Consider the following 25,451-nt stretch of genomic DNA (forward strand, 5'->3'; position numbering starts at 1 on the left):
TTATAAGTTTTCAAACATTTAATAAATTCATATATTTGTAAATCTACACGGAGAAAATTTTATAGTAAAATTATGTATGATTTATTATTTATGATAGTAACCACGAACTGTAAGAAGAAATTTCAGAGAATTATATCATATAAGTAGTGTAAATATTATCGTAATTTGATGAAGAACATAATAAAAATTTTCATAATTCCTCCTTAGCAAGCGTTTACTACTTACCATAGTAATTTTTACCACAAAGTTTTTTCCGTGTATTATAAGTCTATCACAAGAATTAATTTTATTAAAAATATAAATATCCTCGTTATTTAATTTTTAATTAAGAATATAAAGTTAAAACAAACATTTTATTTGGTTGTTATTTTCATTTTAATCGATAAAATTTTCTAATGTTGTTTAAAGAAGGATAAATTTGTTTTTGAGCACATGATAATAGTTTCTTTTAAAATTTATGACAGTTTACGACATTTAAGACTATCACCAAAAAAAATTTTTTATTAAAAATAATCATTATTTATTAAAAAAAATAAATTTAGTAATTACTTCTTTAAGCATTAGAACTGATATTTTTTTGTACACATGTATGTACACGTACACATTGTGCGTAGCCATTGCCGCTTGTTGTAACAACTCCCCCCGCGCGCCTAGCAATCTCAAGGTTCAAGCGCTAGGGAGGGGCGACCGCCACGATCGGGCGCTCGGCGTGCTTGCATTTGCCGGTAGGCCGGGCTAATACAGAAAATTTTACAAGTCTATAACTCGTTAACTATTGCGAAAATGGAAAAACGATGAGGATTTTATGTTCAGCTTAATGCGCTCTACCTGCTTATAAAAATTGCATAAATCTTTACCAAACACCCTGTATATACAAAACATACTTAATTTTTCATGCTAGTTAGAAGAAAAATGGCGGACGTGAGAATACTCACTTTTATAATGCCTTAATTTTTGTTACAACAGTAACGCCATCTACCAATAAGAGGAGAACTTTACAAGAATTCATTTTATATATCTTCGGCGTACCCTGCCGAACAGTGAGAAGCTCCGGTTCCCCGTCGGCCGGCTTGAGCCGCCGCGCAGGCGCGTGCGCGCTTCGATTTTCGATAGGTGGATCCGCACGCGTCGCAGGATCCTCGGTCTATCGCTGCGCCGCTTCACCCCTCAAAATTTCCGTGATCAGCGCGTGTTGGCTTCCACAGGCGAGATCTCTCTTGCCCTGCCGTTTCGGCTGGTCCGGCTGGCCAGGGCGTGACCGATTCGATTTTGGCGGACGCTTGGCATTGACACGGTCGCTCCCCTGGTCTGCGGCCCGATGGTGTGCCCTCGGCGTGATCCTTCCAGAGAATCGTCGTGTCGCAACGTGGTATCTCTGCGTGGTCGGTACCCTCGTAGCTCAGGGGCGGCAACGCGCAGCGAGGCCCGACGCACGGCTCGGCGGGGAAACTCCTTGCAAGGCACCTCGTCCACTGTCGATAGCTCGCGACAAAACTCCTCCGACGGCAGCTCCTCCTCCGTTTCTAATACATCCTTAAAATGAGCCCACACTCGGCGCCTTAACTCTAAATAACTAACAACTAAAATTGAAAAAACGGTAGCGCGAAAGTTAGAACAAAAGGTAATAAAACAATAAAGTCATATCCCCCTCGGCTCAGCGAGGAGTAGCCCCAGACCGACCCCCTCGGTCGGACTTACGCCCTTGTGACAAGCGCGGCCGGACGCGCCACATCACAAGCTTTATTATCTCATTTTATTGGAGGGTAAAATCGCAGGACGATGGAAAGAACCAAAAAAATGGTCTGATTTCTACGGAAAATCTCGAGAGAACGCAACGACAACAGCAGCAGCACCAGCAACTGACTGCGATCTCCGCGGAGCCAATGGAGAACTCGGTGTCACAAAGTTCAGGAAACATCATCAAAGATAATAATTCTGTACGAACCCCTGGAACTCCGTTGATTTGGCTCGATGCGGAGATGAGTCACGTGCTTAATTCACCATGGCCACGCAACGAGGATGAAAGATGGAAAATGTACAAGGAGGTACTTTGGCGGTATCTGCATTTAATCCGGGTATCGCACAAGCGAAAAACCGTCCGGAGTGCGGAGCTAAACCACTAGCAACGATACGCGAGCTGAAGAAGGAGACGAGGGGGACGGTGACGACAACGACGACAGCAATGACTACCACGACGATCGTATTTCACGAAACTTCGCCAATTTCCGGCAAACACCCTCAGTCTAGTGACATAGATACTGTAAAGGAAAAAACTCGAAAAATTGTTCGTAATATTCATGTGATAAAAAGCGTCGAAAAAATATTGGAAACGGTCCCGAAAACTTATCGCACACAAGCTCGTATGCTAATGCGTCATTTGCAAAATAAAGTGGTACCCGACAGATTAAATTGTGACGAGAAGGGGGTCGTGACTATAGACGGTAACTTCGTGAAAGATTCGGATATCGCAGATTTGATAAGCGACGCAATGCGTGAGAAAAAAACCGTGAAAGAGCTCAGTTCGCACAATTACTGCGTAGCTTAAATATTCGTCCGTCACTGGTGGGCAATAAAGAATTATTAAAAGCAGCGCATGGTTCTTCTCCTTTTTCAATAAACGAGAAACCTCAGTTTTTCGCGAGTTCCACACCGAATATAACACGTTCGCCTCTGAAACGTCGCTTACTCAATTGGAGCACGGCGAAGAAACAATGTTGGATCTTGAAAAAAATCTACTACGATCCGACGCATTAAGCGGGTTATTCGGTTGTGGATAATCTAACACATGCTGTTAAACCAAATTTTTCGCGTGACAAAGTCACGCGTTGGCTCAAATCGCAAGACGCGTACACGCTACACAGACCTTTACGCCGAAAGTGTCCACATCTGCATTACAACGTAACAAATATCGACGACGTGTAGGAAGCTGATTTGATCGAACTACGGAATCTCAAAAGTTACAATGACGGTTATTCTTATCTACTCGTGATTATCGATGTGCTCAGTAAATTCGTCTGGGTTGAACCGATGCGCGACAAAACGAGCAATACTGTAATAAAAGCTTTTCAATGTGTATTCTCGAAAAGCGAAGGACGCTCACCCATATATCTGCAAACGGACAAAGGTAAAGAATTTGTCGCGCAAACAGTGCAAAAGTTTTTGAAAGAAAACGATATCCGTTTTCGAGTAACGCGTAATCCCGACATCAAGGCCGCGATCGTTGAACGATTCAATAGGATGTTGAAAAATGTGGCATTACTTTACGCATAAAAATACGCGACGCTACATTGACGTTTTGCTAGATATCGTTCGCGTGTACAACCATACCCGTCACTCGTCCACCAAAATGCAACCGGTGACCGTGACAAGAGAAAACGCGCAAATCGTGCGTGAAAATATATCCCGTCGATGGAACGATAAGAATCAAAGACTAATAAGCTAAATATTGCGTTGGTGATCTCGTATGTGTCAGTAGGACAAAAGCTACCTTCGAGAAAGGATACGAGGCAGGTTGGAGCGAGGAGATATTTCGAATTCATTGCGTTCTCAAGTGGCGAAAACCTCGCGTGTACGAACTGAGTGATTTAGCGGACGAGGTCATAGACGGTATTTTTTACGAACGGGAATTAGCACGAGTCGAGAAGAATTTGCGGGCAGAAAAGTTTATCGTCGATCGAGTAATAAAGAGTAGAGGACGCCGTGAAAATAAACAAGTGCTGGTCCACTGGCGTGGTTATCCCAGTAAGTTCGACAGTTGGATTCCTTCTTCGAATTTAGTCACTCTTCGAGATGAGGGAGGATCAATTTTACGTCGTTCTTTCGAGCAATAGCAGTAAGCGTCATTTTCCGAATAATTACGCGTCATTTTTCACTACGGAATTACCCCAGACTTTACACTTACACGGGGAATGGGAAGTCGCGCTTAGTGAGATTCAATTTCCCAATACGTTTTTACATATAAATCACAACGAAAACACCCTCAAATTTGTCGATATTGATCGGAAGGATAAAGACGATAAAGACATTCAGCTAACGACGACGGAAGCTACAATACCGAGTGGTATTTACAAAGATATGGAACAACTTTTTTCAGCGCTTAATTCGGCGTGTAAAATTTCGGAGCGCATTTTGAAATTGTAACTAGTAAGGGAATCACTTCAGAAACCTCTATCAGCATTAAATATCTAAGCGAATGTCAAAAAATTCATTTTAAATGTTTCCGACAATCTTCTGAAAATATTAGGCTTCACAAAAACGAACTTTACTATGCTCACGGCATTAAAGTCTAATTCCACGAAAGGTTTCTATACGGCAACTTTTATGAAATTCGACAGTAAGGGTATCACAGAATTACAGAGCGCCAGCCCTTATAATTTATTACATGGAATTCCTGATAAAATGTTTGTTTATTGTGATATTTGTGAACCTTACATAATCGGCGATGTGAAGTTTCCACTTCTTCGAATAGTACCAATCGAATTGAATCCTCATAATTACACATTCGGCACGTATAAAACAAGATATTTTTCTCCTCCGTATTACATACCATTACGTCGAATGAATTTCCGTACGATCGAAATAAAAGAGACGAGTTTGGTAAACCAATACTATTTCGAAACGAGACGTCAACGGTGACGTTACACTTTAGATGCTTCCAGTAATTTGTTCGTTAACAAAAAGGTTATAATAAATACAACGTAAATATGGTACTAGAGGAAGAGGAGGAAGACTACTATAATTCGTCAGGTAGACGTGGTGGAATACCACGAGTTTTCATCGGTTCGACATATCAGCGCGGACACGTAATCGGGAGTGTTCTCGGTGGATTATTTAGAAAGGCACTTCCTTACTTGAGTAAAGGTGTACGTGCGATCAGTAAAGAACCTTTACGTGCAGGTATTAACGTGATAGACGACGTTAAAAATAATACTCCTTTGAAGGAGGCACTCAGAAATTGTTTCAAAGAATCTCGAGGAAATCTCAAAAGAAAAGCCGAAGAGAAAATTAAAAACCTAATGAAGGGGTCGAGATATAAAATATCGTCGAAAAAATTGGCGCTTCAGTTTCCCTTAGGTAGCCACGCTAGTCACTTCGTTGCAGCAGAGTCATCATCGCGTAAACGTCGAACGAATAAAAAGAAAGCAACGAAAAGCAGTACGCGAAGGAAAAAAGCGGTTAAAAGATTGACGAAGAAAAAAAAGACTCGTTCAGTAAGTGGCAAAACTAGAAAGTCTTCAACTACAAAACAACATCGTACTAGTAAGAAAAAGAAATGTAGTGTGTCTGACATATTTTTTTAATCTTTTGTCGAAAGTTACGGGGTGAAAAAATAAGCATAAATATGTCTTTTCTTTACACTCACTCGAGCGAATATTTAAAAAGCGAGCTTGATCTCTTCTCTCCCACGCAAACCAGTATAGAGAGCTCACAATGGATTTATTACAAACCCGTGACATGTCTCGCCGATGACGCCCCCATAGAATTCGTCATACCTGGTCACGGGGAAGATTACTTGGATCTCACGCATACCATGTTAAGTATTCGTTTACGCGTAGACTCCGTTGCTCTCGCGGGTGGGGAGGAAAGTACAACACCCAGTACCAGCACGGAGAAAGTTGGACCTGTAAATCATTTGTTACATTTTATGTTCAATGAAATTGACGTATATTTTAATAAAAAACTCGTGTCTCCTCCAAATAACGCTTACGCATAAAACTCGTGCATACATCGAGGCGCTATTAAATTGGGTGCCACTCACTTGGACACGGTTCAAATGGACACGATGCATTTGGACACGGTGCTTTTAGACACGATATCTTGCGCACGGTTTAAATGACCACCGTGCATTTGCACATTGTGCATTTGGACACAAAAGAAATTTTATTAAAAATGTACACCAGTTATATTCATACGTAAAATTTGACCACCGGATATTTGCACACAAAAAAATGCCCACTGTTTACTTGGACACGTAAAAGTTGCACACCATTCATTTGTACACCGCTTACTTGCACACCATTCACTTGCACATCGTTCACTTGCCCACTACTCATTTGCACACCAAGAAATGCGCACCGATCATTTGCACACGGAAAGATGCGCACCGATCATTTGCACACAAAAAGATGCGCACTGACCATTTGTACACGGAAAGATGCACACTGACCATTTGCACACGGAAAGATGCGCACTGATCATTTGCACACAGAAAGATGCACACCGATCATTTGCACACTATTCATTTGGACACGGTGCTTTTGGACACCGTTTATTTGCACACCGCTCAATTGCACACTGTTTAATTGCACACCGTTCAATTTCACATTTAAGTCGCAAACCCATGTGGTACAGTGAATGCTTTACACACACACACACGGGGGGATGCAAGGGGGGCCTTAGGTTCCCCTCCCGCACCCACCCCGTCCAAGTTGTATGTACACATTGCAAACGGAGCCACAATGTATGAATATTTAATATGCATTTGATTGAACGGTGTGCAATTGAACAGTGTGCAACTGAACGGTGTGCAACTAAACGGTCTGCAACTGAACAGTGTGCAAATAAACGGTGTGCATCTTTCCGTGTGCAAATGATCAGTGCGCATCTTTCCGTGTGCAAATAATCAGTGCGCATCTTTCCGTGTGCAAATGATCAGTGCGCATCTTTCTGTGTGCAAATGATCGGTGCGCATCTTTCCATGTGCAAATGATCGGTGCGCATTTCTTGGTGTGCAAATGAGTGGTGGGCAAGTGAACGATGTGCCAGTGAATGGTGTGCAAGTGAGCGGTGTGCAAATGAATGGTGTGCAACTTTTACATGTCCAAGTAAACGGTGGGCATTTTTTCGTGTGCAAATATCAGTGGTCAAATTTTACATGTGCATATAACTGGCCTACATTTTTAATAAAATTTCTTTTGTTTCCAAATGCACAGTGTGCAAATGCACCGTCATTTAAACCATGCGCAAGATATCGTGTCCAAAAGCACCGTGTCCGTTTGAACCGTGTGCAAGTGCACCGCTCCCATTAAATTATGCTTCACCCGCAAAATCCTCTCATCTGACCGCATGTCTATGGGACATGGATACATCCGATTTCATGGACGCTGACGTAAATTCCGCGACACCAAAATGCCGCTCTCGTGAGACGATCGCGTTACATTCAGTCAGGACATGCGCTAGATCTCATAGGACATTTTCACTGTGACGTTTTTAATCAGGATAAATTTTTAATTAACGGAGTAGAAGTTAGAATGAGACTCGTTCGCTCAAAAGATTCTTTTTGTCTTATGGAATCTAATTCCATGTCAAAAATTCGTATTTTAGACGTGTTGTAAGCCGATTACAACCATATCTATTATAATTGCGACACGCATCTTTCGAAAGACGTTGCAAGAAGCACCTCTTTCGAAAGACGCACAAGAATCCGCCGCGCTCACGGAAGTGCCGAGTAACTTCCGTGAGATTACAACAGCGCGTTCGGAAGCAGTTCGTATCGCCCTAGAAATAGGCCCTACGCTGCAAAATCAAACCGCAAGGCTACCGCGTTCCGATGTCGAAACGCTTAGCCTCGCGGAAGCTACCGACGCCCGGTCACTGGCTCCAGAAATTGCGCCAGATACCATAATATATAAACGCGACCACGCCATGACCGAGCGGAGAGTATCATAACAGCGACCGAGCATACCATAAACCTTATCGCGAGTGTTACGTGACATCAACACAGCTGACTGTAAGCGCAAGAGAAAGAAATAAAAACAACGAACAAGCAAGTAAGAAGCGTTTTCTTTTCTCTCATACACCGAACCTTCACCCTTTGGGTCCTAACCCTTCAAGCAAGACGAATCCCAACTACCGACGGGAAAGAATTCCCAAAACGAGCAAACGCTCACAACAGACGCTAGTCTACTCGTAAGAAGAGCAAAAATAAGCCCTGGCGTGTTACTCGCGCACGCTAGAATGCTGAGTAAAACCACAGCCAAATATCCTCTCACGAGAGTAGAAGTTAAAACATTTACGTTACACTCAGATCTTGTAGGAGAATCGATAAATAATGTGATCCTCGGACAACTCCCGAAACGTGTAATTGTCGGTTTTGTAGATAATAAAGCGTTTAACGGTGATAGAAAATTAAATCCGTTTAATTTCAAAAACTACGATATAAATTTCTTTTCACTTTACGTCGACGGAGTACAAGTCCCCAGTAGATCTCTACAGCCGAACTTCTCGAAAAACAAACCGCTCTACGTTGAAGCGTATTATACGTTTTTTTGCAGAAACCGGTATTCACTTTTTGAACGAAGATAATTCTATAAGTAGGGGTGATTATGCCGAGGGATACACGCTTTTCGCTTTTGATCTTACCCCTTATTTATCCGCAAATTGCGCCGGCCATTGAAATCTCGTGAAAACATGGTAGTCTAGATTAGAAGTTCGATTTGCAAAACCGCATTCCACGACTATTAATTGCATCGTTTATGCGGAATTTGATAATGTTTTAGAAATCGACTCTTCTCGTCAAATTATCGTCGACTTTTCCGGCTAGATTTTTACGCCTGATAGTATATTCGGTAACTTCGCGTAAAAAAATTATATCCTCACCACCACCACCACCATCTCCACCTCCCCCCACCACTACTACCACCACTACCATCGCTCTTTTCGACGATATTTTCAAAATCATACAAAGAAGAGAAATCAGTTTCGAACGAGACAGTCACTTTGTTTTAAAAGAGTGAAGCAAACATTTACTTACAACCATGGACATAGTCATCAAAATTCAAGACTTTCGAGATATCGAGGAAAAATTTATTTCAAAAGAAATCGTCCTTGTCGCACTTGATCCCGATCATCGGCCATTGGATTACGTTGTCACCTTGCTCATTTGACGAATTACCCACAAGTTCAAGACGTAAAAACAATTGGCTTTCACAAAATTACCACGGTATCGAGTGGTTCGACGGTGAAGCCAATCCTAAGTTTTTTTGTGAACCAACTACGTGACATTACACGCGGGGCTCGCTGCATCTTTACCAGGGGACAGGAAAAAGTAAGTCACTTGCGTGATCTTCTATCCAGAAACATATATAATCTCGAAGCAGATTCGCCGGCATTAAAATATTTGCCAGATGACGACGAGTTCGGTCACCGCTGTACTCATCACGGATTTCGCGCTAATGCAAAATTTCATTGTGCGTTACGTAACGCTTGCAAATTGAAACGTTGGTTAAACGAACCATCCAGCCGAAACTCGAGTCGCACCAGTCCCACTAACGACGACGACGACGATGACGACAAAGAAAAAGAGCAAGAAGAGAGATCACTCAAAACCTAGAAGTAAAGAAGGCGAAGTTCCGTCATCACTCGAAGAAAAAGAAAATTATCTTTTCGAAACAACGACGGACAAGGACAAAACCAACGACATACAAACATCACCCGTTCTTACAAATCGCGAGCTATCACCATTGTCTTACGAAAACGATAACTCGGCTAAAGAGAACACTGAAATTACACAAACGTTTCCACTCTCCCGGTCGTCGCCTTCGTATGAATTCACTGGAAATTTTACGTGCGTTGTGACAACTGAATGCCAAGTATGTCGGTGTCTATCCTGCAGACAGACTACCGAGGGTGTGGACGAGATCGACAGCAATCGTCGCTAACACAGAAGATTACAATCAACCTGGAGAATACCGGGTCGCGTTTTACGTCGATGAACGCGGTTGTGATGTGACGTTTTTCGTCCGTCACAAGGGCCGGATGGCCCGACCGGGAAAGGTCATTTGGGGCTGCTTCTTACCCCGAAGAGAAGGGCGGCCTCTCCTTTTCCGATTAATATTTTTTAGTTAATAAGATACTTAGGAACCCGACAAGCGAAAGGCGCGACTCGCGGAAGAAGTGATGCCGACGATACCTCATGTAATAGAGGAGCAGCCGTCGAGGGACTGAAGAATTACGGGAGCGGCTGAGCGGCGGGACCCCGGACTATCGGATAGCCACAGGGCAAGTATACAGCCGAGTTATTATGTCAGGAGAGAGGAGAGTCGTGAGGCGGTTGCTACCGCATGTCGCCTTATTTCAGAGGACCGGAAAAGCGGAAGCGGACCGAAAGGAGAGGGGCGTCACGGAGGTCGACGTCGGAAGAGTTAGAGCTCGCCCTCGCACCCCGTGGAGTCGGGAGCGTCCCGTTTGCCCACGTCAATATTGGCCACGGTCCCGATTGGCCACGTCAATATTGGCCACGTCAATATTGACCACGTCAATATTGGCCACGTCATTATTGACCACGCGTCATTATTGCCCACGTCATTATTGACCACGCGTCACTATTGCCCACGTCATTACTGTATATGGGTTTGCGACTTGGACGGGGTGGGTGCGGGAGGGGGGGCCAAAGGCCCCCCTTGTACCCCCCCCGTGTGTGTGTGTGTGTGTGTGTGTGTGTGTGTGCGTGCGCGCGCGCGCGTGCGTGTGTGTGTGTGTGTGTGTGTGTGTGTGTGTGTGTGCAAAGCATTTCTCTGCACCACATGGGTTTGCAACTTTCCACGCTAAGCAAAAAAATTGATTAATATTGACGTGGGCAATAATGACGCGTGGGCAATAATGACGCGTGGTCAATAGTGACGTGGGCAATAATGACGCGTGGGCAATAATGACGTGGTCAATATTGACGCGTGGCCAATAATGACGTGGATAATAATGACGTGGCCAATCCATCCCGTGGTCAATCGGGATCGTGGTCAATAATGACGCGTGGCCAATAATGACGTGGATAATAATGACGTGGCCAATCCATCCCGTGGTCAATCGGGATCGTGGTCAATAATGACGTGGCCAATATTGACGTGGTCAATATTGACGTGGCCATTCGGGACCGTGGCCAATATTGACGTGGCCAAACGGGTGCCACTCGTGGAGTCGGGTGAAGGACCCCCACCGGAACGGTCAACGACGGTCGAGGCCGATATCGAAAGGCCGGGGCCTGATCAACCCCGAACCAACTGCATCAGGAGATGGAAATCTCGCAGCAAGCCATCGGGTCCGTAAGATCAGCGGCCTTCGAAGTGCGCGACGTCGTGACCGAAGAGCGAAAAGGAAGAAGCGACGCCCTATCAACGTGGTGATACCTGTGCGCGAGTCAATGCCCAGATTGATGCGCAAGGACAATGCCAGATCCTAATCGATGCCCGCGATGTCCCCGCTCGCTCACGCCGTCTCACTGTTCGGCGAGATTACAACGACAGCGGTTCCACGGATATCGACGGCGTCACATAGTCTGTAAGGCCACCACTTCGACCACGCGGTAAGGACGGAGACGGCCGGCCCTGCCTTCGCGAAAGATTAAGTAATTACCCTACCGAGCGTTCGGTGGAAGAGTTAAGTAATCGGGATAGCTTTTACCGAGGTTAGAGTCATCGTACCGCGGGGCCGTGTCGATCTCCGTCTCTTAGATATAATATTTTCGCCTATTTATAAAACATTAAGTTATATTTAGAAGTTATATTAAGAAGTTTCTCTAAAATTAACGTTTCAAAAATGTTGATTAATGTTTCTTGCTTACTGGGAAAAATGCTTATAGCAGTAAGAGTGGCTTAAAACTTCTACTTAGAAAGTTCTGGAATACTGTTTTAAAGTTACTTTTTGAAAAACAATTGTTAGATTGGCCAAAAATTAGCTTTCTTGGTTTGGAAAAAATCATGAAGTTCGAATAACGAGAAAAATCACTATTTTTATATAAAACATCATAGCTTTTTAAATTTTCAATAATTTAAGTTAAGATTTTGTCCTGATACTCTTCCCACATAGAAATGAAACCCCCAATAGACGTCCATTAGACATCTGCCATGGAAGTTTGAACTTCCAGTGGACGTCCAATATAGATCCATTAGAAATCCACAGTTCCGCATTGCGTACGTCTATTAGACCTCCATTAGACGTCGTCAAGTAAGAGGTCTACTAGTTGTGTGGATTATTAATAGAGGCTTCACGAAACTTCGGTGGATGACTGGCGGATGTTTCGTGGATCATTAGTAGAGGCTTGATGCAGCCTCTATAGATGATTGACGAAATAAAAATTTATAATAAAAATTTCATTTTTTTTAAATTATTTTTATTAACAGTACATACTAAATTGAAGATAAATTTTTATTAATTAATTAAATTTAAATTATATTATATTATTTTATTTTATTCTTACTTGCCGCTGGTGGGCTTTGAACCCGGGACCTTAGAATTACGAACTTTGTACTCTATCTGCTACACCAATTTGACTCACCGATACGGGTATTTGTTATTGCTACATATACGTATATGTTATAAACTGACGCAATTATATTATTTTTTATGAAAGCAATTAAATTTTGTAAAACATTAAGAATAAATAACATTAATTTATTTACTTATTGTGCGCGAGGGTATGAGCGCATGTGAGTAGGGCCGTAGAAACTCGAACGAACGAGGGGGAAATTGAAAACAGTCTCTTTTCTATTAACAATTATTTATTACAAAATTTCAAAATTAACAAAATCAAACACTTATGCCGCGAGATTGGTTTACGCGAGAAGCGAAGCGGTCGCGAAGAGCGAGATGGTCGCGATAAAACGATGCGGTCGCGAAGAGCAAAGCGGTCGCGATGCGGACGTGTTAGATTCTTACGGCAGAATGAATAAAACAGTGCGCGATAAAAAACAAAAGAAATCGAGGTGGCAATGAAGAGAGCTCGGGGCATCTCTCCGTTACCAGGTAATTCAAAACCGTGCTAATAACATGTGACCTATGTGGGGTCACAGCCACCGTCGAGTTAAGCCCCGTGCACAATAATTCTGATCCCGAACATTAATTCCGATTCTGAACACTTATTAATTTCATTATTAAATTTATCTTTTTCCATAACCTTAATAATTTAATGGAAATTGCGATCTATTTAGCATTAATACTTTGAAGCGTTCAAATGGTTAATTAGATGGTTAACTATATATATAGATCATATATTCTAAGAAAAATTGAATAATACATTTATTATCCTGTTTTTGTTTAGTACATGATAAATTTAGATTTTGTGCATTTTTTGTGCGCAGTAATTATAGACAAACCGTTATTTTTGAAAACATTATCTTTATGATAATTTTTTTAAATATCAAATGGATCTTTCATTCAGAATGTTATAGTGTTGTCTGATTTCTAACAATTACTACGACGCGCATAAACGGTTCAAAAATCGGACAGCATTGTGATATCTTTTATGAGACATTAAACTGATATCATTTAGCTGATGTCATAAGGATAACATTTTCAAGAAACTTAAATGAAACTCTTCAATGAGATATCTCAAAGGACCTCTCTTAGTAGACGTCTGTGATAAATGTTACCACCATTTTAACATCATTTCCAAGATACCTAAATGTTTTCTTTAAAAAATTGTCTTGAAGTTTTCATTCTGACAAGCGTGTTGTTTGGGTAACTTTCACCATGGAAGTAAATGTTCCATAGAACTATGAAAATTTAGTGAATCCCTAATGGACGTCTATCTAACTTCTATCATGGAAGTAAGTGTTCCATAGAGCCATAGAAGTTTAATAGACGTCTATCTAACTTCCACCATGGAAGAAAACATCCAATGGAGCTATAGATGTTTAATGGATCCCTAATGGATGTCTATCTAACTTCCACCATGGAGGTAAACCTCCAATGGAGCCATAGAAGTTTACTGGAACCCTAATGGACGTCTATCTAACTTCCGCAATAGAAGTAAACTTCCAATGGAGCTAAGGAAGTTTACTAGACCTCTAATGGACGTCTATCTGACTTCTACCATGGAAGTAAGTGTTCCATAGAACCATGGAAGTTTAATAGATCCTTAATAGACGTCTATCTAACTTCCACCATGGAAGAAAACATCCAATGGAGCTATAGATGTTTAGTGGATCCCTAATGGATGTCTATCTAACTTCCACCATGGAGGTAAACCTCCAATGGAGCCATAGAAGTTTACTGGAACCCTAATGGACGTCTATCTAACTTCCGCAATAGAAGTAAACCTCCAATGGAGCTAAGGAAGTTTACTAGACCTCTAATGGACGTCCATCTGACTTCTACCATGGACATAGACGTCCCATGGATCTATGGAGGTTTAATGGATTTGGACATCCCACTGGATGCCAATTTCTATGTGGGTTGAACTTTGTGCTTTAAAGAAAAAAATAGTATTACAGTGCACGTTTAAAAAAAAAAAGTATTTATTTTGAAATCTGAAGTGTAATTTTATAAAAAAAATGAATGTTTATAACAAACGCTTTTCACACACATTTTTTAAATTTATTCAATTAAAAATTGAAATTTTTCGATATTAACGATACAAATAAATTAATATAAGTAGTATAAAATAAATAACAATATGAAATAAATACAAACAAAGTTTAGAGGAAATAAAAAAAACATTATTCAATGCCGACATAATCAGGACAGGTATACGCACGATGTTTCAAGCAGATCGGACGATCACATATAAAACAAATATCTTTCGTTTTATTGTCTCTCAAACATAGAAAAAAAATGTTTTCTTAATAAAATCAACGTTTAGTGCATACGGGATCTTCTAAGCCCCCAACCTAATTTTTGCGTAGCTTTCACAAAAGCTGAAGCTTAACCGACGCTCACCAACCGCTTCACTGTAAAGAAAGTATGTCCAACTAATACTACGTAGCGCCACAGGCATCTATTTCACCATAGATTTACTAGAACAGACTGCTTATGAGGTGGAAAAACGGTGAGGGTATCAGTCACTGAGAAAAGAATAACTGTCGTTAATATGGATTGCTTGTGTGGCCCTTTGGTGGATAAAGGGTCACAGGTATTTGGGATCGTCCGTCGATACTCCTCGGGTTAGGTTTCTTGAGAGATTGTAGCCAATTGTCGTATAACAATGTGTATATATTTTCTATTTTGATTACACTGAGTTACACTGACTTAATTTGTTAATATCCGTGACAAATATAAAAGAATGAGCGACATACGTTTGTCGCTGTATAATGTGTAGCAAAGCCCGCTCGTTGTCTGTACCTCGGTGTTTATATAAACCGATTTTTGGTGTATAACCGGGGAGGGTACTTCCCGGTCACTGGCCTTTGGTCAATGCTCTTGCTTTGCCAGCAATTGCTAGCTATGCAGATTCGACCCCAAAATCAGGAGATTTTGGGTCTTGTTTATTAAGCAATCGGGTGCATTGCCCGGTGCGACGCCCGGTATGTAGGCCGGGCGATGTCCACGCGCGAGGTGTCATTTGACACCTTATATCGCTTGCGACATTTCTTGTGTGAGTGCATCACACTCACAACATGCTATCTTTTTCTAATGGATGTAACTTCGTAGCAGCGAGGAAGGTCTTTTTCATATTCTACTTTGCATATGCAGCAACTCAACACCATTATTTCAATTATTTAAATAAAATTGTTCACACGTTAGGCTCACTAACCCCAAAATATCCGTTTTGATTACCCGATTTCACATGAAGCTCACATCGACAACACGCATACTATGACAACACGCTCACGCTCTGACACCGTTATTGGTCACTATGCTTCCCCACTATTCTGTATTAAAAAGAGATAGAACATTTTAACGATAGTTATCCTTTTCTCAGTGACGGATACCTCCACTACCTTCTTAAGCAATTCATTCTAGTAAGTGTATGGAGAGAATTCATAGACCAATCTTAAGTTCAAGAATTGTCTTAAGTCTAGCTTCGAGCCGACTTAAGCCTTACTTAACCAATGAAATAACAGCATAGACGTCTCAAGATCGTGCTTAAGATGGGTCTTGAATAAGATTCGACTATGAATACCGGCCTATGTATTTCGCCTACAGGGGCGTGGTATATTTCTTCAAAAAAATGCGGGAGCGTCCCAGTTGCGCGCAGTAATAAACGGACACAGCAGGCTGAGTGAAACGGACACAGACCAAATGCGCACAGACCAAATGCGCACGGACCAGATGCACACGGACCAAATGCGCACGGACCAAATGCGCACGGACCAAATGCGCACAGACCAAACGGACACAGTAACCAACAAACTTACCACATGGGTTGCGACTTTTCGGGCACCTCTACTGACGGGGTGGGTGCGGGAGGGGGGCGAAGCCCCCCTTGCACCCCCCGTGTGTGTGTGTGTGTGTGTGTGTGTGCAAAGCATTCTCTGCACCACATAGGTTTACGATTGTGCGCATTTGATCCGTGCGCATTTGGTCCGTGTGCATCTGGTCCATGCGCATTTGGTCTGTGTCCGTTTCATTCAGCCTGCTGTATCCGTTTATTACTGTGCGCATCTGGGACTCACTCAAAAATGCTTGGAGTATCAAGAGACTCCCAAGCCGCTTTAAGGGGATGCTAAACTGCTAGTCAAACTTGAGCAAGGTCGATAATGTAGAATCATTCGTGCACATCATTAACAAAATTTTGTATGTATTTCTTTATAGATTTGGAAATCCTTTTCCAAAATTAAAGTTTATGTATTAATTAATATCAGCTTATGAATTGAATTTCATACCAAGAATTTAAAAAAATTTTCAGATTGCTCTTTTTAGACACAAAATTTTCGTATTCATTAAATTTTTTTTATTAGAACGCCTACGCTCAATCTGAAAACGTATTGTTTCTAAATGTTTGCCCCACTTGAGCCCAGGCTTGATTTGTACAAGGTCTAAAATTTTTACATCAGACACATTTTGTTACAAGTCGACATCAGAAGCCGACAATTTTTAAATTTTTCGTCGTTTTTCCTACAAAATTGTTACGGCCCGGTTTTGTTTTTATCTATTCTTTAATTCTGGAGGATTTTTAATTTTGTAAATGCAATTAAAAGATTAGTGAGAAATAAAATTATCTGTAAAACAGGACAACTTTAGCATCTCCTTAAGAGGATGCTAAACTGCCCATCAAACTTGATTGAGGTCGATAATGCAGAGTCATTATTTATCCTTGTTCATGAAAAAATATGCTTTAAAATACAAGTTATATAGCTTATATTTACAAATAAATGATGTCTCGCAGTTTGGAATAGAAGGAATAAGACTATATTTGTCAAATTACGATTACAAGCCGTAAAAAAACATATTTATGTGATCAAAAATTTTATTCATTTAAGCGCTTTTATTATATAAATATCTTTTTTTACGGCTTGTAATCCTAATTTGATGATTATAGTCTTATTCCTCAATCTATTCCAAACCCGGGAACAGCATTTATTTGTACGTATAAGCTACATAACTTGTATTTTGAAGCAAATATTTTTATAAACGAATAAACTTTAAAAAATTTTTTGCATTTTTGGTCTTCATCTAATCGTCCCTGGGCTTATTTGTGTACGTACTTTAAAAGTATAAAAGGATTATCAATTCTGTAAATTCAATTCAAAACTAAATGGTTGAACAGAATGTCGATAAAACAGACGGCTTTAGCACCCTCTTAAGGGTTAATATAAACATGTATTTTTGATCGCACCCATTACTTACTAGTATTTTTTTTATTGAACATTTAAGTTAAATATTATTTTATTTTATTATATATTTTATTTTAACACATTTTAATTTTTTTCTTGACACATAATTAATATACATATTTATTGTACAGCTTATTTATAATAAACATATTACTGTTAAAGTACATTAATTTCTAGTTTTAATTTTTAAAAATATTTAAAACATTTTTATTTTTAAAAGCAGATTTAATTATTCAAGTACAATACTTTAAAGTTATTACATTTATTTAAACAATATATTAATGCAATTATATTTATATTATGAGAGTTAACACCACTTAAGTAACTCTCGAAAATAGCTTAAGAATATTGGTTTTCCACTCTTCTATTGAGTATCATATTTAAGTGTTGAGAGTAACTTGAGAATAATACTCAATGGTTTAGAGTTTGTACTTATCTATTCGAGAGCGTCCCAGATGCGCACAGTAATAAACGGACACAGCAGGCTGAATGAAACGGACACAGTAATAAACGGACACAGATCAAACGGATACAGTAATAAACGGACACAGTTACAAACGGACACAGTAACAAACGGACACAGATTAAATACGCACAGAGCGAAACGGACACAGACCAAATGCGCACAGAGCGAAACGGACACAGACCAAATGCGCACGGACCAAATGCACACGGACCAAATGCGCACACTGCACATGCACACACTGCACGTACGCACGGACCAAATGCAATCCATGTACATTGCAAGCAGAGTAAAGTCCACATAGATTAGCGACTTGGACGGGGTGGGTGCGGGAGGAGGGCCGAAGGCAACCCCCCCGTGTGTGTGTGTGTGTGTGTGTATGCGTGTGAGTGTGTGTGTATGCGTGTGTGCAAAGTATTCACTGCATCACATGGGTTTGCGACTTTCCGTGTGTGCATTTGGTCCGTGCGCATGTGCAGTGTGCGCATTTGGTCTGTGTCCGTTTCGCTCTGTGCGCATTTGGTCTGTGTCCGTTTCGCTCTGTGCGCATTTGGTCTGTGTCCGTTTCGCACTGTGTCCGTTTATTACTGTGTCAGTTTATTACTGTGCGCATCTGGGACTCACTCATCTATTCAGTGTCATACTTAAGTATTAAAGTAATTTTTGTGTTTGTAATTCAAATTTAAGTGTAATATTTAGTTGGATATACAAACTTAATTTTACAGTGTATACATTCAATTTTATAATACTCAATCTTCGTATAAATACTCAATCTTCGAGTATAAACACTTAAATGTTTGACTATAAACGTTCAATTTTCTGTGTAAACACTCAAAGTTAAAGTGTAAATTCTCAAAATTAAGTGTTTACACTAAAAATTGAGCATAAACGCTCAAAATTTGAATATTTTTTCTATAAGGGAAGACTTCACGGGATTAACAGATGGAATAACGGAACAGAAAATCCAGAGAAATTTTGTTTGTTTCAGTTTAATTTAAAAAATGCTTTGTTTCTTCTTTTTTTCATCAACTAGATCCGACAAACAGGCGGCGACAGAGAAAACCGTGAACGGACTCACGTCGGCGAGTGTATGTCTCTTTCTCTCGCAAGTATCTTCGAAAATATTCTACCCCAATACTAACGCACGTATAATTATAATAATTCGTGAGCTGTCCTCTGCCGTGGCTGTTCGAGCTAAAAAACGTGAACGCTTCTCTTTCGGCTTCTAATTTACTTTTACGGTGAACGTAATGCGACAAAGAAACTGAGAATATACATGTTGAACGAAACAATGCAAATCGAATGCGTTTCTTAAGGGGATCCTAAAGTTGTCTGTTTTATCGACATTTTTTCATTAAACTAATCTTTTAATTAATTTTATAGAATCGCAAAATTCTTTTACAGAATTAAAGTACGCATCAAAATCTAGGGAAATACAATCGAGTTAATATAAAAACTGTAAAAAAATTAATTTTTGGTACGTAGAGCTGTCACTTAATGACAATATTTGCGTAGTATACAAAATCTACAATATATATGTACAAAATAAAACCGTATTCCTCTAGGGATAACATATACGAACAATATCGTGCAATTCAAAGATTAAAAGTTTAGAAAAAAAGATTAGTTTTATAAACCTTTTATAACTGCAAATTCAGATATAGGTTAAAAAAAGAGCAGTCTGAAAAACATTTGTTTATTCTCGGTATAAAATCCAATTCATATGATGATATTAATACGTGTACTTTAAATTTAGAAAAGAATTTTCGAATCTATAAAAGAAATACATACGAAATCTTGTTAATGATATGCATGAATGACTCTACATTATCGACCCCGATCAAGTTTGACGGGCACTTTAACATCCCCTCAAGGGGATCCTAAAGTCGTCTGTTTTACCGACAGAATTGTACAATTTGTTCCAATGTCCAACTTTTTATTGCATTTACAGAATTAAAAATCCTTCTCCACAATTAAAGTATAGACAATAACAGTGTGTGGACGTAACAATTTTAAACGAAAAATAAAAAAAATTTTGTTGGCGTCTGGCGTGGACTCGTAACAAAATGAGCTTGACGTAAAAGTTGTGCACCTTGTACGTATAAATCAAGTCAGATCCGCGAATAAACATTAAGAAACAATACTATGCTTTCAGATTGAGCGTAGGCGTCTTAATAAAAAAGATACACATTGGTAAACATTTCGTGTCTCAAAAAAGCAATCTGAAAAATTTTTTTAATTCTTGGTATGAAATTCAATTCATAAGCTGATATTAATACATAAACTTTAATTCTGGAAAAGGATTTCTAAATTTATAAAAGAAATACATACAAAATTTTGTTAATGACGTGCACAAATGACTCTACATTATCGACCTCGATCAAATTTCAAAGGCACTCCAAAATCCCCTTAATCCACCGATTCAACATTTTTCTTACATATCAAAACGCATCATAAATTTACCGGTTGTCCGAAAAAGTGTATGCTTATTTATCGTGTCGTTTGTCACATGATATTATATTTCGTATTTCATAACAAGTTTAATTCAATTGAATATAATCTCAATTATATTTGTTTAGATCTGAACTAAAACACAGACAAAAAATTAAAAATAATATACATAAACAATTTGTAATTTGTAATTTACATCCAGGTGTATATATAAACACTTTTCATCAACACAAAATAGTTTCCAATTTCAATTAAATTATAACTTAATAGTTTAATAAATCACGGAAATGAAAAAAACAAATTATGTAATAATACAAATTAAATACGACATTCAGAATGATTTTTATACATATATGTAATATATATTAGATTTATAATACAATTTGTTTTATACTTCGCAACATTTACAAAAAAAAAAGACTATCAAAAACTACGGCAAATTTATTAGCAATAAGTTATCTACATGAATGTAAATTGCAAGACTTAATTTTTTTCATTTTTAGCGTCTTTAATTTTAAAAATAAAAATGTGATACCACTGATCTCATTAAGATTTCAAATTTTTTTCAAGTAAAACTTGAATGTTGAAAGATCGAGTTTGGCTTTTTTTTTAAATATGATCCTTTTAAAGATTACTTTGCGTATAAATAAAATATCGAATTTAAATTTAATTAGTAACATCTATGTGTAAAATTTGTACTTTATCTAATTGTTAGACACGATACGGACTCTCCGATATATTTATAAAAGCCAATTCGTATGAGTCATTCCACGTCAAGCGGGACACTTTTAGACGGCATGTTCTTTAAAACTGTCATTGTTTTTATAAATTATTTTATAAAACAAATAAATACATAAAATAATTTTGTACTTTTTTAATATTTTGGAAATTACAAGGAGTTAAAGTTTTGCAAAAACGTTCAAAAATCAAAAATATGCTCTCATTTAAACATTCATATCTTCAATGTCCGCCATTCTACAAGTTGTTTCGAGTACTCATTTTAAAGCTCTTGAAACGCACTTTAATTCGCAGCTCTGCGAAAAGCAGTGTAGAATCATCGCAAAAACCAATAAATACGCAGCAAAAAATTTTTTCAAGTCAAAATAATAAAACATTAAAAATATTAGTTTAAAATTTTTTACTCACGATTATAAAAAGGAAGCTGCTGCATTATAAACTCAATTTGAGAAAACAAAGTTAGTACGCGGTACTAAAAAATTTCATTATATTCAACCAATTTCAAAAAAAGAATTGATCGCTAAAATATTCAAAGGCAGATGAATCAGTGAAGGCATTTGTTTCCAAATAAATTACTATAGATTTTTTACATATACATGCTATATTTTTAACTTTATATTTTAGTAGTTTTAAGATTAGTATTTAGTATAAAATTGAATAAATTATGTATATTTAAATCAATTTACATGTGCATACTTATACGTTTACTATATCGCGTTGTGGCAGCAGGCATCGCCGTTACTTATGAATCAATCGCTGTTTAAAAATAGTTTCCATCAAAGTTCCATTTTGCAACTCAACAGTTTTTTAGAGAATTGATCAAGAAATATGCTCATATTTTTTCCAAATTTTCGAAACGTGTTCTTACCGTAAAAATGACGTTTAAATAATATAATTGTTTATAAAAAATAGAATTTTTTCACATTTCGATTTATGAAGAATTAAAATGCGTTTTAAGAGTTTTAATGAGCACTAGAAACAGTCTGTAGGATACCGAAGATATGATATTTAAATGAAAGTGTATTTCCGACCGTTTTTGCGAAACTTCAACTCCTTCAAACTTCCGAAATATTGAAGTTTAAAAATTACAAAATTATTTTATGTATTTATTTGTTCCATAGAATTAATAAAAACAATAAAGACAATTTTGAAGAACATGCCGTCTAAAAGTGTTCCGCTTGATGTGGAATGATTCATATACGTTACCGTCAAAACATTTTACTCGTAATCACTATTAATGGCTTTACCAAGTGAAACGAAACAGGCTTTACCAAGTGAAACGTAGACAAATAACAACATTTCGTTGTTTCATCACATTCCACACTCGTCATAATTATGTTCAATCAGAAAAAGATCAAATTTTATAAAAACACAATCTTTCTTCCTAACAACGTTAACGCGTTGCTAGTTTTACATTTAATTTACATTAATTTCGCAAATCATTATAGAATAACAAGCAAAAAGTTCTCGCTGTCTCGCGCTCTCGCTCCCTTGTATTGCAAACTTAATAAAATAATTGTTTTTTTATCAAGTAGGTATTATGCGAAACAGTATTGACAAACTTATTTATTTTTTTACTCAAAATTGGATAATTTATTTTTAGATAAAAATTTAGCATATACACTCAAAAAGAAATAGGAAACTTTTCGTATACCGAAAATTTAGGCTATTTTCAAACCGCTGGAACTTAGCAAAAAATCATTACAGAAACAAAATCCAAAAAGCGTTTTAAAGCTTAAAACTTCTTTCAAACGCTTTTTAACGATTTCAATTAACTTTTTTTTACAAATGTGGCACAATAATGAAGCTTGAGATTTTTAGAAAAAATGGTCATTTTGACTTTCGCTTATTACTCGTGAATACGTTCTATGAAATTTCGTGGTAAAGAGCGATCGCAAAAACAGGCCTAAAATCGCCCATTAAAAGTCAAAATAACCATTTTTTCTTAAAATCTCAATAACTTGATAAAAAAAAATCGCACAGCAATGAACAACCACTCAAAATAAAGGGAAAAGATCCCGCTACAAGATACAAATAACAGAAATTCTCTATCATTTTTTTCACGCGACTACAGCACAGCAAAGTCGCATTAAAAATTTTTATTTAACGGGTCATCATTGTACCACGTTGGTAAAAAAAAGATAATTAAACTCGCCAAGAAGCGTTTGAAAGAAGAAGTTTCAAGCTCTAAAACCCTTTTTGAATTTTGTTCCTGCGATGATTTTTCGCTAGGAAATAAATTTTCACTATACGAAAAGTATTCCCTATTTTTTTTAGTAGTATAATTTTTTTTATTCAAAAATAATAAACTATCCAATTCTAGCAATTTACATAGTCTTGATTCGTTTAGCAAGAACAAGATACAACAAAAGAATTTTCCTTTTGTGCACTCTGCTGTGTAACAAAAATACGTAGAAATTAACCCATTTACATCGAGTGTATCTGCAATAATCTTGCGGCGATTACAAGACGTTTACTACGCACAAGCAGTATCGCAAATATATTAATATAAAATAATCAAAAATGCTTCGTTACAAATCAAGATAACCCAGATAACACAGTGTCTTCTTAAAGAATTCATAAAGTAATCTTTCGTTCTGAACAGTAATTCCTGAGGAATTCATAGAAGAATACTTTAAGAATAACGTAGGAAGTTACATGCACCATGATTCGAATTCCTCAGAACTTCTTAAAGTATTCATATAGAATTACTTGTTAGAATTCCTCAGAACTTCTTAAAGTATTCATATAGAATTACTTGTTGGAATTTCTCAGAACTTCTTAAAGTATTCATTAGGACTTCTCCAAGTAGATATCTCAAACGCAATTAAAAAATTTATTTTCAAGATTTTTGATAAATGTTCCGATTTTTATAATATTGGGACGTTTCTCAGAAAAATTTAAAAAATAAAAAATTTTGATTTATTTTGTAAGAGGAAGAAGATTATACCATGTTTCAGCCAAGCCATAGTCGTACCTGTTAAAGCATGTTTAATTTCTGTACCTGAAAAAACGGTCACCCATCCAAGTGTTAACCATCGCCAACGTTGCTTGACTTCGAAGACCGTACGCATCCTAACGCCCCATGATGATCCATGAACACTTCTTGTTTATGCATACATATTTGTTATAGATTATTACAATAGATGTTGTCAGAAGGATGAAACATATGTATAGTTAACACAAACGAGGATAAATGTTGCATCATGCGGAACGCGACACTCTGTCGTTGCAGATCAGCATGCTCTTAAGTTGTATATTAATTGTTTTGTTAATTATATATAGCGCATTTCGTATATAAAAGTATAAATTAGCATTTATTAAGCGATATATAATTATAAAAATGTAATTGAGATCATCCAAACACTCGAATAATTTCTGATAAATACTCAAAGTATTCCAAATAATAAATCGCGAGGTATTCATTGCAATGAACTCTTAAAGAATACTTCAATGTAAACTCATTGTGGCTAATTCCTCAAGAATTCTTTATGTATTCATTTTTCTACTTCTCCAAGTATTCATTAAAATGACTTCTTTAGGAATTTCTGTTCATCTCTGTGTTATCTGGGAAATGATGAAGTTTATTAGGAAGTAATTTAAAATCATTTTTGCAGATACCCTTTTTAGAAAATTTGAATACAATTTAACAGTATAGAAAAAAACTACTTTTAAAAATTTTACTTCGATTCTCCGAGTAGTTTTGGAAAAAAAAAGGAATTTATGGATGTATATGGGTCAACATTTTCATTATTCAATTACCAATTATATTCCCAACGCTTTCCTATCAAGACGGAACAAAGTACAAATAATCGAGAAATAGAGTTATACACCTTTGTGTCGAACAAACCAGCTTTTTTCGTCTCTCTCTCTCTCTCTCTCTCTCTCTCTCTCTCTCTCTCTCTCTCTCTCGCACTAATCAAAACTTCATGCTTCAACTATAACTATAGGTATGGCTGTATCGCGTTTTTTGTCATTATAGTACACAAAGACAGTTTTAGTATTTATTTGTTATCGTTTATAGTGTTGTTGTTGCTCTTTGTACCACACTTTGTCGGACACTATTTATCTAATCTCTCTCTCTCTCTCTCTCTCTCTCTCTCTCTCTCTCTCTCTCTCTCTCTCTCTCTCTCTCTCTTTCTATTCCTCCCATTTCTCACTTCCGCTTTCTCTTTTTCGTTTCTTCTCAAACACACTTGCACATATTATCATAATGTTCTTTTTGTTTCAATATTAATTAAAATAGTAATTGTATATATACAAACCATTCGCCTCGATACACAGTTCGATTAGTACACTTAAAATACATT

The 25,451-nt window shown here is 37.9% G+C and overlaps 1 protein-coding gene across 1 annotated transcript in view; it reads right to left on the minus strand.

The window, feature by feature from the left end:
• Positions 1 to 5,278: 5,278 nt before the first annotated feature.
• Positions 5,279 to 25,451, minus strand: part of LOC105835276 (casein kinase I) — a 49,826-nt gene continuing 29,653 nt past the window's right edge. Inside the window, exon 9 of the mRNA XM_036282384.1 lies at positions 5,279 to 5,621. Coding sequence (XP_036138277.1) covers positions 5,546 to 5,621 — 76 coding nt within the window. The 3' untranslated portion in view covers positions 5,279 to 5,545. The remainder of the gene's footprint in view (positions 5,622 to 25,451) is intronic.

This window comes from Monomorium pharaonis, chromosome 2 (genome assembly GCF_013373865.1).
Source record: "Monomorium pharaonis isolate MP-MQ-018 chromosome 2, ASM1337386v2, whole genome shotgun sequence".
Lineage (NCBI taxonomy): Eukaryota > Metazoa > Arthropoda > Insecta > Hymenoptera > Formicidae > Monomorium > Monomorium pharaonis.